Raw genomic sequence first — 14632 nt, 5'->3', positions numbered from 1 at the left:
TCGCAAATCGGTACTTCCGCTTCGCTTCTAAGGGGAAAACCAGGTTGCTTCAGTCAGCCAAGCGCGAACTTTGCAGATTCACAGACTCGCAGTACCCGAGGGAATAGCAAGAAGAGGCTCGGCTGGAAGGAGGACAGTGGAGTCGGAAGCAGCCGTCGAGCCGGAGAAGGTGGTCAGGGAACAAGCATAACTTACTGATTCAAGAGCTCTCACTTGCTAAATTTCTGGGGCAACACGGGGCAGAACGGACCGCCCGGAAAATTGCTTAATGGTGATGATAGTAATAGTTTGGGGATGGGAGGAATATTTTAGAGGATGTTCGAGTGAAGAAATCCGGTCCAAAAGGATGAAGGAGAAGGCGTCCTCTTATTCCAGCAGGAAAAGCCTTTGCCCGGTTGCTCTATGACTGATTCTTTTTGCTCCTCACGTCCTTCAACTGATATGAATTTAGTTGTTTTTGTTGACCATTTTTCCTTAGCAGAACTTGGAACTCCGCTCAAAGCGCCGAAGCCGGACATTTCGAATGAACCACTGCCATGAACCCGCTGGCACTACTCCATTACCTACACCAATGTTCATGGTCCTGACATTCTACTAACACAGAATCCCCATGACTTTCAGTTTTAATATTATTATGATCTTATATTGATTCCTACTGATATTATTTCCTTTTGTCCCTCTGAAATGAATGAGAGGTGTACGTCAAAAAATAACCTCGGTTTCCCGCGGCAACGGATGCCATGATATACTACCGCCGGAAAGCGATACACCGAGATCGCCTATATGCGGAACTTTTGGTACAGCATGGGAGTGGAATTGGCTTCGGTGAGAGATTCAAGTTATCAAGTGATAATAACGATGATTAATTATCCGAGTCGATAAATATCAGTCTCCCAGACTCGTCGCAGGTTGGTGGAATTTTTTTATCATTTCTATGATATATTTACTATCTAGTTCTGTCCCACATATCGGGGAGGTAAGAACCATCTCCGAGTCTCCGCACCGTATTTCCATCCCAGTATGTTGAAGACCACCTGCGTCTAGACACAACATTCAATCTAATGTCGTCATGCTCATACATGTTGAAATAAATTCTACATCACAATCAATTATATGGTATAAATTGGAGGAGATAAACATCGCTCCGAAAATGAAAAAAGCACTGAGCAAGGCAAGGGAGGATCTCATCAGCCTAGAACAGGCCATCAATCTCCCCAGTCTCGGTGTCGATATCAACATTCAGATAACCCGGAGCAGTCGGCAATCCGGGGATAGTCTGGATGTCTGCCGCAAGTGCGTAACTGTGTGGGTTCATCCACTGGTTAGCTGATTGATCCGCAGGAGCCATGTAATGAAATAAGCACTTACAGATATCCACCTCCAACCGCCAGCCGAACATCACGGATGGGAACTGTAAAGCCCGTTGGGGCGCCCTTGAGCGCGGGATCATGACTCAAGGAGTACTGTGTCTTGGCAATGCAGATCGGGAGATTGGAGAAGCCTTGTGCCGTGTAGGTGTCGACCTTCTTTTGCGCCAGCTCGCTGAACTCGACCTTCTCCGCACCGTACATGGCCTTTCCAATGCGCTCAATGCGCTCCTGGATGCTGCCCTCCAAGTCGTACAGGAGCTTGAAGTCCTTAGGCTTGGAGCTAGCTGCCAACACCCCCTTGGCAAGGTCAACGGCCCCGGCACCTCCCTCGGCCCAGTGGTTGGCAGGAATGGCATCCTCCGCACCGGCAGCAATAGCCTCCTCCCGGACTATACCGATTTCGGCTTCCGTGTCCGTCTCAAACCGATTGATGGCTACCACCACTGGCACTCCGTACATCTTGGCGTTCTGGATGTGCTTCTTGAGGTTCACACAGCCCTTGCGGAGAATCTCGGTGTTCTCAGTGCGGTAAATCTCGTGGAGCGGCGCCCCAGGTTTGATCTCCGGCCCACCACCGTGAACCTTCAGAGCCCGGACGGTGGCAACAATGACCACACAGTCTGGGGAGAGACCAGAAGACCTGCACTTGATGTTGAAAAAACGCTCACCTCCCATGGTGAAGTCGAAACCGGCCTCAGTAACCACGAAACCAGTCTTAGCCTCGTGATCCTCATCGGGTTCAGTACCCGCGAGCTTCAGCGCCAATTTATCGGCGATAATAGAGCTGGCACCAATACTGATGTTGGCGAAGGGACCGGCGTGGACTAGCACTGGAGTTCCCTCCAAGCTCTGCATCAGGTTGGGCTTGATGGCATCCTTCATCAGGGCGGCCAAAGCTCCGCCGGCGCCAATATCGTCGCAAGTCACGGGGTCCCCGCTCTTGGAGGTGGCAACCACCATGCGTCCCAATCTCTCGCGCATATCTTCGAGACTGTTGCTCAACGCAAGGATGGCCATGCATTCACTGGCCACGGAGATGTCAAAGCCCGTCTCGCGTGACAGACCCTTTTCAGTAGGGGCCTGTCCGACTGTAATGCCACGAAGGTGACGATCATTGACATCCAACACGCGGCGCCAGGTGATTGTTTGCGGATCGATGTCAAGACGCGCGAAACGGTGGATTTCTTCCTCGGTGAGATCGTCGGGGTTCGTTTTAGTGATGCCAAGCTTCTTGAGTCTTCTGAACATGATGGGCTGAAATTCGCGCTTGCCCTTTTTGGCAGGGACCAGGCGCTTGTAAAGAGCAGCATCCTTCTGGGTAGCCTCATGGAACATGCGAGTTTCAATGGCAGCAGCCAGAAGGTTGTTGGCAGCAGTGATCGCGTGAATATCACCGGTCAGGTGGAGGTTGAACTCGTCCATGGGAATGACCTGGCTGTAGCCTCCACCAGCAGCACCACCCTTGATACCAAAGGTGGGACCCTGACTCGGTTGCCGGACATTGGCAAACACGATCCGGTTCAGATGTGCGCCCAGCGCTTGAGTAAGACCGAGCGTAGTCGTGGACTTGCCCTCTCCAAGAGGGGTAGGAGTAATACCGCACACCAAGACATAACGTCCGTTGCGACGGTGAGCCAAGCGGTCCAGAACACTTAAACTGATCTTGGCCTTGGTGTGACCGTATGGCTCCAGCTCGTGGGGAGCAATGCCGACCTCCGCGGCGACTTGAGTAATCGGCTTGGGGTACTGAGCACGGGAGATGGCAATGTCGGAAGGAACAGGCCGGACCAGCGTGATGGGAAGCGGAGTGACATGTCTATCCCGCTGTTTCTCAAAGTATGCCTTGGCCGAAGTAACGACATTCTTCAGCAGCATGGCAACTGTCATGGGGCCCACACCTCCGGGAACCGGTGTGATCTGTGAGGCTACCTCTACGGCGGACTCGAAGTCGACGTCTCCGACGAGACGCTGTCCGGACTTCTTCGAAGGATCAGGCTTGTAATTAATGCCAACATCGATAACAACGGCACCAGGCTTCAGCCAGTCGCCCTTGACGAACTCTGCCTTTCCAATAGCTGCAACGACAATGTCGGCGTTCTTCACGATACGGGGGATGTCTGGCGTCTTGGAGTGGCAGACAGTCACGGTGGCATCTGCATTCTTCAAAAGGTAGCTGACAGGGCTACCGACGATGTCACTACGGCCAAGAATCACTGCCTCTTTGCCGGCGGGGTCTACTCCACTTGCCTTGAGGAGGTCCATAACAGCCAGCGGGGTGCAAGGGACGAAGAGGGGATGGCCACCTCTTTTGGCCAACTCTCCAATATTGATTGCGCCGAAACCATCGACATCTTTTTCATCCGCAACCGCAGACGTGACTGTATGTTCTGACAGGTGGCTAGGAAGGGGAAGTTGAACGAGGATGCCGTGCACCGAGGGATCGTTGTTAGCCTTGGTGATTTCCTGAAGGATCTCAGGTAGAGAGATCGATTCGGGAAAGTTGATAATCTTGCAGAGAATGTTCGCCTTTACGTACGCAGTGAATCAGTAAGGCTCGAAGGGGGGTTATAGTCAGAGATTACGAGATTTATATCCATACCTCTTCAGCGGCCTTCAATTTCATGCGCACATATGTGCCTTGAAGCAAATTAGAACACACCTTATATATAGGCGCCGAAGATCATAAAACTCACTCGAATCCGATCGATTGCCAACTAGAATTGAAGCAATGTCAGTACCTCCGCCGGGCCGGGTTGATGATGTCCAGCTAAACGTACCCTGAAAGATAACCAGACTCGGCTTGAACCGAGGATTAGACTCTTGAATCTTTGCAATCTCGGCTTTCAACCCTTCTCTGATGCTCTTGGCAATGGCCGTGCCATCAATCTTTGTGGCCCCCATGACGGTAGATGTGCTGGATAATGAGCGACGGGAAAGTGATGGTCTCGGGAAGGTCCTGGGACAGGAAAATTCCACCACACGTCCAGCGAAGTGACGTCGGGAAGTCCCAAGGAGAGGCGAAGTCACGGATGGGAAGATGTAAGAAGAGTAAAGCTGACTGCGAAGATGACACGAGAAGATCTTTGAATTCACAGCACAGCGGGGTAATGTCGCCGAACGAGCGGGGTGACAGGGCATCGACTGCTGCTTGTCGGGGGCTTTAGGTGCAGCCCTCGGACGAGTGACGATAGGAGATTTCCGTCGGGAAAGCAGTTAACAACTTAACTCCACCTTGAATGGGATTAAATGAGTGACCCCTATAAACAATTACACAGTTAAAAACATTGAAGAAATCCAACAATAGGCTCATCTATACAATCGATCACTGAGTTAAGTCAACTGGACTTTCCAATTTCTCCCATTCCCTAAGAGAAACAAGAAAAATCTCTTTTGAGTTTTGAGTCATTCCATAACTACCTTGGGTACTGTTCCCGCTAGATCCTCACATGCAAATGCTTGACTCTGACTTAGTAAAAAGGGTTATGTAAGATACAGGGTCTTGACTCAATCTGGAATAGATAGTTAACTCCAGGTACCTTGAGAGATTTGGTAGAGGTGATGAGGGCTGACTGATTATTAAGAGCCTGAGGCAGATGCTGCTCGAACATCGGAATATCCTCAATCCGACAATTGTTTGATTGAGGGGCAAACAACCTCAAATAGGCAAAGGTCTTGGCGCGCAACGCCTGACTGAACTGTGCGATCAAATTCACTAAGAATAATTAGTCGACGACACCGACAAGGACAGCCCGCCAGCATCCCCGCCTAAATAACGCAAGTACTGGACACTCCTGTTGCGGAGGACGTTTAATTCAAGTTTAATTCTTTTTCTCTACATCCGGACATTGTTTCTTCTGGCCCAAGATGAGGCCTATTCTGCTCTCGGGCCATGTACGTTGTGCCCTCAAATCTCCACCAGGATTTGCTTGCCGCTTTTTTGGAACCAGCGACTGACATTTCATCTTTGCTGCAGGAACGGTCCCTCAACCAGATCAAATTCAACCGTGATGGCGATCTCCTGTTCTCCGTGGCGAAGGATAAGATCGTATGTGCTTGGTGGTCGGCTAACGGCGAGCGACTTGGTACCTACAATGGCCACCAGGGTGCCATCTGGACTGTCGATGTCAGCCCCAACACAGTTCTCCTGGCGACCGGCTCGGCAGACAACACTGTGCGACTGTGGAACGTCAAGACTGGCGAGTGTGTGAAGGTCTGGGATTTCCCTACCGCTGTGAAGCGGGTCGCATTCAACCCCGATGGAAGCAAGCTCCTGGCTGTGACGGAAAAGCGTATGGGATTCCTCGGTACAATCGCTGTGCTCGACATCAGCTATGGAGACGGTCAGGGTGGTGGTCTAGAGCTCCAGGCCGATGAGCCTAGCTTAAGAATCACCTGCACAGAGAGCAAGGCCACCGTGGCTGGCTGGAGTTACCTAGGCAAGTACATCATTGCTGGACACGAAGACGGCAGTGTCAGCCAATACGATGGAAAGGTGGGCATATCTGCTCCTGAAATCTGGAAAAGTATGCTAATTTGCGCGCAGACTGGTGAGCAGCTGGAGAACGTTCAGGCGCACGAGTTCGATCACCAGATCAACGACATCCAGTTCTCTCAGGACCGTACTTACTTCATCACTGCTTCGAAAGACAAGTCCGCCAAGGTTTGTTCTTATCCGTTCTGTCTGCCATATGTCGTCAAAAGCTGATCATCGCTAGCTCATCTCCTCTCGTAACCTCGCCATCCTCAAAACATACGTTGCCGATACTCCCCTGAACAGCGCCACCATCACTCCCAAAAAGGATTACGTGATTCTCGGTGGTGGCCAGGCTGCTATGGATGTCACAACCACCTCCGCCCGGCAGGGTAAATTCGAGGCCCGTTTCTACCACAAGGTCTTCGAAGACGAGATTGGCCGCGTCAGAGGCCACTTCGGTCCCCTCAACACCGTTGACGTCCACCCCAACGGCACAGCATATGCCTCCGGTGGTGAGGACGGTTACGTCCGTGTGCATCACTTTGACAAGCCCTACTTTGATTTCATGTACGAGGTCGAGAGAGAGCAGCTGAGGAAGTGAATCGGATGATATCCACAAACTCTTTGTTTTTCAGGTCATGCATTATCTGTATGAGTCATGAGACGAACGCTTTTTCGCTCATTAAAGGAGGAAAAGCCAGGCGCGGCGGAAATGGATAGCCTGGCGGGGTCAATTACAGGGCATGATTTTTCTCGTTTCATCTACGGAGTTGGTACCTCTTTTACTATTCTTTCTTCTTGTTCTCCATCATCATCCTACCTCGTCCTCTTGCCATCTTACTCAAAAGAATTGCCCTTCTGCTTCTTCCCGTCAGTTCTCCTTCACTGTCCAAATTCACCTGAATCATGTGCCCGGGCGGAGGAAATACCCTCGTCAGAAATATTGTTGCCCATCACTTCGTCAGGGCCGATGGGTGCCTGATCTTGATGGCTTCAATACGTTGGCTTCTTCATGAGAATTGAGCACCTACCGTTCAAAAAAAAAAGATTCATGGATAGACTTTTTCGACCAACATAAACCAATTCTGGATTCATAATCCTCATACCTATGTTAGAGTTCCTGCTTGCCTCTCTACTATGTAGGGTTGACCATTCATAATCCTCTAAGCATGCTAGCCAGACTTTTTGCCAATAGAGAAATAGCACAAACGATTGACTTTTAAGACTTTTTCCGGAGAACCTTGGGTTTACTGCACCATTGGCCACATTTACCCCTGTCCGTTTGCCACCTCTTATTCCCTACTCCGCGATCACCCCAATAGCTTTCTCGGCGCACTGCATTTCAGTGAGCGCCTTTGCAAGGGCCTTGAAGCATTTACCGTGTTGTTTCAGACAGGTTGTTACAATAGGCTAACATTAGAATTATTTGTCCAAAGATAAGCAGGCTAGGCGCCAATGCATCTATTGTTCTATATCCATGAAACATTCTATAGACAACTAGGCGAAACCAACGCGCAAACCGAGAGAAGCCTCCAACTTTGCAATCAGCAATCCTGTCGATGTCTTGAGATTCCTCTTATAAGATGAATGTCCAGAAGCGGGGATAAAAACGCAAAGCGAATCCGTAGAAGCGCCCGAAAAGCAAGTGGTATTTTATGTCGTGATATATGAATCGTTTCAATGCCAGCCCAGCGCTCTTCCGACCAGCAGAAAACATAAAGATAAAAAAGGACACGGGTTCTAACTGAAGAAGAAAGGCGTATCATGACATAAGAAGAAGACATCAGGAAAAATCAAGAACTTTAGGTTTTTCATCTTCCCCAAGAAAAAGGCGCGAGCTCACCCCCGTTTTACTTCTTCTTAGGGAACTTCTCCTTCCCGATATCAGAACCTCTGAGCTTGACGTTCAGCACACGCTCCATAGCGCTAAGCACCTTCTGGTCGGGCGCGGCCGTACCCCTCTCGAAGTCCTGGATGACTGTGATGGTGGTGTTGCACTTGGTGGCGAGTTCCTTCTGTGTCATCTTGTAGCCCTCATCGTTTCGGCGCTTCTTGATGGCGTCTGCGACCTGAAGACCGACAGTCTTGGGCTTGACGATATCGTCGCTTCGGTCGACCTTTGTCAGGTGCTGACCTTCCATGGCAGCTGTCTTTCCGGCCTTCAGAAAATGTCAGTAGGGCCTCAATATGGAGAGGGTGTGAATCCAGAACATACAGCATTGCCAGTTGCGAACTTCTTCTCAGTACCAATGATGAGACCTTGGCGCTGAGCAGCGTTCAGAGCACTCTTTCCCTTGACTACTGTCTCTCGGGGAGCGGCACCAGCACGGTGCTTGGTTCCGATGCGTGTGACAGAATCCCATTCGCTCATTTTGAAGGATGTGTAGCTCGAGACGTATGGAGGACTAGATAAATGACGATGTTGGGAATGAGAGAAGTGCCCGAGGGGGTAGAGTAGATGGTGGCGGAGAGATTGGTCGCGTGAGGTTGTGACTGAGAAGGAAGAGAGTCCGCAAGAGCCACCGAATTTATACTGATGACACAGAAGCTTCTCGAGCCCTGAGCAGCGCAGTTTAGAGGGGAGTCATGTACTATTCCTTTCTGGGACTAGCGTGGCTGACATCATTACCACTCATTCGGAGACTCAAAAAGGATTAGAGACGCATACCAATACTTCTTTAGACACACTCAGTGCCGAATCAACATTTCCGAATCTGTAGTCAGAATTGACACGGCTATCATTTGGATATTACAGAAGAGTTTCCCTTCTTAGTTACAGGAGAGAAGATTGAGTGCAGTCCCAGTTAAACTTTCCTCCTTCCTTATTTTCTCATCTCGAACACTGTTGATTGTACAATGGCGTTTACGCCACCACCATAAATAAGCATAATGTGTATGAAATTGGTGTGTACAGAAGTATTTCAACATCGCAGAGAGGAAGCAAAGCATTCGACATTGTTCCCGTAGCTCGTACGCAACGGGAAAAAAAATTGCTGAGAAACAAAAGAAACCTAGCCAAACTGCCTCCGGGGAGGATCGAACTCCCGACCTTGAGATGTCCCAGAAGTGATCCTTCTGATCATATAGAAGATATGAGACTCACGTGATAACCAACTACACCACAGAGGCGGCTATAGCGTACCCAATATGTCAATTTCCTACAAGAGAGGTCGTGATCAAAGTTGGGGGTAATTGACAGGTGATTATGATTGTCAAGCGTAGACAACGTTTGAGCAGCAATATCATCAATGCTGTGCGACATGGTCCACATATTGTTATCAAATTCTGATATTTCCTATTATGAATACCCAGGATAGGTTGAGCAAAAATCCGCCTGAACGCCGTTCCCATGACTGAGGAAGAAACCATTCTCAAACCCAACAAGACTTCAGGGATTAACGCTAGAAGATACTATTCACAATGTTGGAACCGATAGTAGCACCGGCACCAAAAATAGCTAAAACATAGTCAGTGACCACAAACACATCCTCAATGGAGCCACAATCGACGTACCGGCATTGCCCATCTTCTTTCCAAACTTCTTGCCCTGCTCCTCGAATTTGCCCCCGGGTCGCTTTCCATCCGGGGTAGATGAGCCGTTCTGGCTAACCTCAAGAGGCACATTTCCATAGTTGCTAGGAGGGGGAGACGACACTCCCTTCTCTTCTATTACGTTCACATAGCTGCGAGGGAAGATACCCTCGAGGTTGGTCCGTTCGTTACGGCCACGCCACCCTATGTCTGTTAGCTTGAATTCCCTGACATCGCCTCCAAACCAACGTACAATCTGCGTTCATGTGTTCCAAAACTTGGACACGGTCGTGTGGCTGCAGAGCAAGATCACCAGCATCTGTTGGGGTATATGCATAGAGTGCTGTAGCGACGGACAATACGGGCGCAGCTTGAGGATAAGCGGGTGGAGGAACTGAGGGGGTCGAGTATTGTTGTTGCTGCAGAGCCGCCTTTTCGTTCAGAGAGCTATTGGCAAACTGCGATGTGGGAGGAGCATATGATGCTGGGGGAGGTTGAGATTGAGCGACAACCGGTTGTTGCTGTTGTGGCTGAGGAACTGGTGTAGCGGCTTGTTGGGGGGGCTCATTAGGCAGCTGAGCCAGTATCGACGAGAGTTGCTGACGTGTAATAACCGAAGCATCTGCAAGAAACTCGAGTTCCTACGATATATTAGCAAGGCGTGCGACTGACATCGGAAAGATGGAGAAACCAATGCGGCATCATCATACCGATCGGATGGTGCGGAGCGAGCGATTGCTCATCGCGGTCATGAAGCTGCTTTGGGTAGCCATGACGAAGCGGATATTGATTTAGAAATGATTAGAGGTATTACGGCGATGAAATGGACGGGTGGAAGTGAGATGGCCGCTGGAACAGATGTCGACTACAGGAAGGCGTAGTCGGTTGTCACTAATAATATATGTTTTCAGGAACTCAGGCACACATGGCATTGGACTCGGGAGAGGATGGAGCCGAAACAGAGCCACAATTTCTATGTCTTTATGGGCTTGGCAGGCTATGTTACATTGCCATGCCTACAGAATGCTACTAGGTAAACTTGGATGTTTCCATCAATAATAAAACAGAATCATTGATTGAGTGTGCAATCTTATAAACAAATTAGTGAAGTATTTAAGTGACCATATTTCTGGGTAAAAGATTCTGTATTCTGTATCTATTCTCTGCCCTAAATTTGAATTGTTCATGCTCGATTTACTGGCTAATGCAGGCATGGTACAAGTGGCTATGCTGATGACATACCGTAAGAGAACGAACGCCTCTCTTATGGGACTGGTGGGATTACTTCTCGCATGGAAATAAGGTACCTTGCTAAAGGAAACAGAAATTGTAGTATATCAACTTTCAAACCTTCCAGATAATGCAAATCGCATAGTTACTGTAGAGACAAATTAATCCACTCTTTCCTGAAGACAAGGATGGATATCTTGTTGCCTGATTCGCTTTGCTAAATAAAGGTAGAGACAGGCTGTTCCAAAACGTTTCAAGTGTATGCTAGGTCGATTGCAAAATCAGGGTAACTGCCAGTTCTCCTTTACATCCTGCGGAATTTGACTGCGTAGAGCGAGGATAAGTGGTTGCTGGGAACTGCGACCTGGCCAAAGCTGACCAGATATTGCAGTCATTATTTATGACCATAAGACATGAGTTCATAACAGAGTTACGAACCGAAGATCACCTGTATCTTGGGGTTTGTGGCTGGACTGTCCGCATCTACCCTTTACTTCGATTGCCCCACCATCACTGATCTACCATAGTACTTCTTTACACTTGGAGATGCAAACGAGGGATCATCGATATTGCCCATGAATCAATTCACGGTTAGATACTGACATAGCACAGGAAATGAGATGTCTTCAAGATGGGCAACCCTTTGCGCAGTATATTGGGTGCAAAACTCCGCTTGTCCAAATTCGACAATGAAAGACAGTCGAATAAGAAGCCTACATCACGTCCTATGGCCTCTGATTAGAATGTTCACAAGGCTTCTGAGACGATGCAACGACAAACGCCAGACAAAATTGAGTATTTTCTTGAATACGGAGTCTCTGATAGAAATTCTGGGCGTATGCTTCAGGCGAGTTCAACCATCAGATTGAGGCTAAGCTTCTCACCGAGGGTTTGCCTCAAGTCGAAGCGAGGTTTCAAATTAAGGCGAGGTAAAATCTGGAATACGAGTACGGATTCGCGTCAAGGAGGATGAGTCCTTAGCTATAGCGGTGAGCTATCCATTACGATAGAGCTGTATGGGAAGAGGAAGCACCAGGACAGGTTATACTACAACGATTGAATCTTCCGAAGATGCTGAAGATGCTGAAGATGCTCGGGTTTAATTGGCGAAACCATTCGGAGTTCGAACTATGGGCCGGCTGGCTGAGGAGATTGAAAGTCACTGTGCGTTTACCAGAAGCGTGCGCAAGACCTCAAGGATGCCATGATCGCAAAGCCATCTCGCAACATACATAGCTCCGATGGGATTGTAGAATATATATCGATTCAAACCTCAAGAAGCGAGCATCGCCGTCCTCTAGCATGGAAGAATGATCGTCAAAAATGCGCCTCTTCTGGAGGATGCTGCGGGAAACAATGCGGACGATTGTGAGATGCCTCTGGTGGCCGGTGTTGAAGCGTTAATCCAGGACAGCGTCACCAGAATCCGCGGACACTTTACTGAAGAGGGTCTATTATAACTTGGCTCGAGGATCCTATACTCCCACAGATCATCTTCCAAATAATGATACTGGGATATCCGACAAGCAGATGAGGTATGCGTTCTTGCCAAACGAGGAGAGACCTATCTGAGACAGATCAAACAAAATAAGCAAGCCAGGTTGAGGGAACACAAGTTTTAGCAGCCTCACTTGAAGCCGTGTGTGATGGAGTGCTGGTGATGGGATCGAGATGAAGAGGGAGAAGTAGCTCCAGGAAAAGAAGAGGAAAACACCATGCTTCATGTTGGTACCTGGAGTCCTTTGGCTGCTTTGGTCGAGCTAACTAGGACATGCACGAGACAAGAAGCTGAGACACCCTTAAGGGGCGGCTGTGGTGAGGGCAGTCAATTAACTGGCGACGAAGAGTTTTCTGTAGGTTGATGTTATTCTCGCCTGGAATTTGTTAGCCAATATGTGTGCCAGGTGAACAATGGCGGCTCTTATTGTTCTACGGATACAAAGATATGTCCTTGACCATGAATGTAACAGACTCTTCAGCTACTGGATCCATATAGGTAGGGGAAATTTGATTTCTATCTACCTGATGATTTATTTTGATCTCCTTCAGAGAACAACAGCCACTTTGTAAGCCATAGCGCAGCACAATAATGTGATGGTCTCTTATTCTCACCTGTTCATCTACCCCACTTCATTCCCTCCCCTCGCCCAGACTGCCCAGATTGCCCGCAGTCTCAGCTAGAATCTCTCTTGTCATGGCACAGAGTCTCCCACCATTAAGATTGCCGCAATGAAGGACGAGTGGCCCAATGACAGGAAGATACAGATTGCACATGCTAAAAAAACTTAAGATGGACTAATCCTGCTGGATTGGGCTTTTCTGCAGATCCTATCACAACTCTCCCCACCTAATTCCTCTAAGCGCCGACAGCCTTCAGTCCAACCAGAACAAGGAGATGTCAGGATGGCAGGTGCTCAGCGGCTATCGATGCCACAGCTGCGTGCTCATATATTTCACCAGTTTGCGCAGTTGATCTTTCGAATAAAAATATAGCTGTCAACCAGGTTGCATGGTCCTTGAAAGGAGTCCCTTCCTCAAGCTAGAGCGGCGACAGATTGAGTTTGGAAACGACTGACGAATACGAGGATATCATATTTAGGTTGTGCTCAGTTTCCTTTAAATTTCTTCTCATTCCGTCTGTTGTCTCAACTGCAGCTGTTAAAAACTACTGAAGAAGAGGAGAACAACGGAAACCATGGCAAGTTCATACCCGCCTCCTCCGACTCAAGAGGGCCATTATCCTCGTAAGTACTACTCAAAGCTAAACTAGACTAATATACATGCTAATCCTCTCCGTGATTAAGCGCCTCCAAACTCCGGAGGTATGATAACAAACCGTTTCTTGCATTGGGAATATAGTCTCATTGATGCTCTATATAGCTTTTCCACCTCCTCCCCAGCCGTCACCAGGATTCCCACCTCAGAACTTCAGCTACCCTCCGCCACCGAAGCAACCGACTCCTGCAAATCCCCCGCCAGGAGAAGCACATGCGGCCGCATATGCAACCAATCCATACGGACAGAGCTCTGTATCGCCTCCCCCGCAGCCGCTGAGCCACCAGCCGACTCCATCTCAATCTTCGAACATGGCTGTGCAAGCCCAGCCGACATCCGTCGGGCCGGCTCAGTTCGGCCAGTTCGTGAACTCAACTACCCAGGACGATGTTGGGACATTCAATGGCGGAAGCTACAGGATCAGCCACCGGGACTCAAATTCCCTTCTGACGCTGCAGCTGGCGGTAGGATGTCCAATTGAAGCCAAGCCAGGTAAGTGCTATTTCTTCAGAACCTGAAAAGCGACGAGACTCATGATACGGTCAGGAGCAATGATCGCAATGTCACACTCGGTCACACTAAGAGGAAGCGTCAAATTCTCCCTGAAGAAGATGTTTACCGGCGGCGAGATGTCATTGTCCACATACACCGGCCCCGGCGAGCTTCTGCTTGCGCCCTCGGCACTAGGTGATATCATTGTGCTGCGCTTATCCGGCTCGGATCCGTGGAAGGTCGGAAAAGACGCATTCCTGGCCGCGACTAGTGGCATCTCCAAGGACTACCAAGCGCAGGGGCTGTCCAAGGGTGTCTTCTCCGGAGAGGGATTGTTCGTGTACAAGCTGTCTGGTGTCGGCCTCGTGTGGCTCCAGAGCTTTGGCGCTATCATCAAGAAGGATGTAAGCTGCTCTTCCTCTCACTTCTTAGAGCCCACTCTTGCACCATCCACTATTCTGGAGATTCTCTTGACTCACTGACACGATGAAACTACCCAGATCGCCGACGGCGAATCCTACTACGTGGATAACGGACACCTCGTCGCCTGGAACTGCAAGTACAAGATGGAGCGTGTCGCTTCAGGAGGTATCATTTCCAATATGAGCTCCGGCGAAGGCCTGGCATGCCGCTTCACCGGTCCTGGAACCGTGTACATGCAAACGAGGAACGTCACTGCCTTTGCCGCCCATATCGGAGCGCATACTGCCAGTAACTAGAGTATGGCGCTAGATGGATGGACAGGAGCAGGAGCTTCTAC

The 14632-nt window shown here is 49.3% G+C and overlaps 5 protein-coding genes and 1 non-coding gene across 6 annotated transcripts; 2 read left to right on the top strand and 4 right to left on the bottom strand.

Moving 5' to 3' along the window:
• Positions 1-1192: 1192 nt before the first annotated feature.
• On the bottom strand, positions 1193-4271 carry Aud_003176 (C-1-tetrahydrofolate synthase; the record flags this gene model as incomplete). The annotated part of the gene is made up of 5 exons (XM_043288131.1): positions 1193-1301; positions 1369-3896; positions 3970-4007; positions 4064-4084; positions 4148-4271. The coding sequence occupies 5 exons, from the start codon at positions 4269-4271 to the stop codon at positions 1193-1195; spliced, it is 2820 nt and encodes a 939-aa protein (XP_043144066.1).
• Positions 4272-5234: 963 nt separating this feature from the next.
• tif34 (translation initiation factor eIF3 subunit i) lies at positions 5235-6445 on the top strand (the record flags this gene model as incomplete). The annotated part of the gene is made up of 4 exons (XM_043288130.1): positions 5235-5261; positions 5344-5862; positions 5914-6030; positions 6086-6445. 4 exons carry the CDS (start codon positions 5235-5237, stop codon positions 6443-6445), a joined length of 1023 nt encoding a protein of 340 aa, XP_043144065.1.
• A 1249-nt stretch (positions 6446-7694) lies between these two features.
• Positions 7695-8215, bottom strand: mbf1 (multiprotein-bridging factor 1; the record flags this gene model as incomplete). The annotated part of the gene is made up of 2 exons (XM_043288129.1): positions 7695-8003; positions 8060-8215. 2 exons carry the CDS (start codon positions 8213-8215, stop codon positions 7695-7697), a joined length of 465 nt encoding a protein of 154 aa, XP_043144064.1.
• A 650-nt stretch (positions 8216-8865) lies between these two features.
• On the bottom strand, positions 8866-8973 carry Aud_003173. The gene has a single exon. It is a non-coding gene; the product is annotated as a tRNA-Met (tRNA).
• Positions 8974-9245: 272 nt separating this feature from the next.
• Positions 9246-10148, bottom strand: Aud_003172 (SH3 domain-containing protein; the record flags this gene model as incomplete). Its single annotated transcript, XM_043288128.1, has 4 exons — positions 9246-9301; positions 9358-9579; positions 9629-10016; positions 10086-10148. The coding sequence occupies 4 exons, from the start codon at positions 10146-10148 to the stop codon at positions 9246-9248; spliced, it is 729 nt and encodes a 242-aa protein (XP_043144063.1).
• A 3152-nt stretch (positions 10149-13300) lies between these two features.
• Positions 13301-14591, top strand: Aud_003171 (AIM24 family protein; the record flags this gene model as incomplete). Its single annotated transcript, XM_043288127.1, has 5 exons — positions 13301-13349; positions 13410-13427; positions 13486-13872; positions 13927-14276; positions 14373-14591. The coding sequence occupies 5 exons, from the start codon at positions 13301-13303 to the stop codon at positions 14589-14591; spliced, it is 1023 nt and encodes a 340-aa protein (XP_043144062.1).
• Positions 14592-14632: the final 41 nt, after the last annotated feature.

The sequence above is a fragment of the Aspergillus udagawae genome, assembly GCF_001078395.1.
Source record: "Aspergillus udagawae IFM 46973 DNA, scaffold_2, whole genome shotgun sequence".
Taxonomy (NCBI): domain Eukaryota; kingdom Fungi; phylum Ascomycota; class Eurotiomycetes; order Eurotiales; family Aspergillaceae; genus Aspergillus; species Aspergillus udagawae.
The sequence above is the reverse complement of the archived record's forward strand: the minus strand, read 5'-3'. Positions and strand labels throughout refer to the sequence as shown.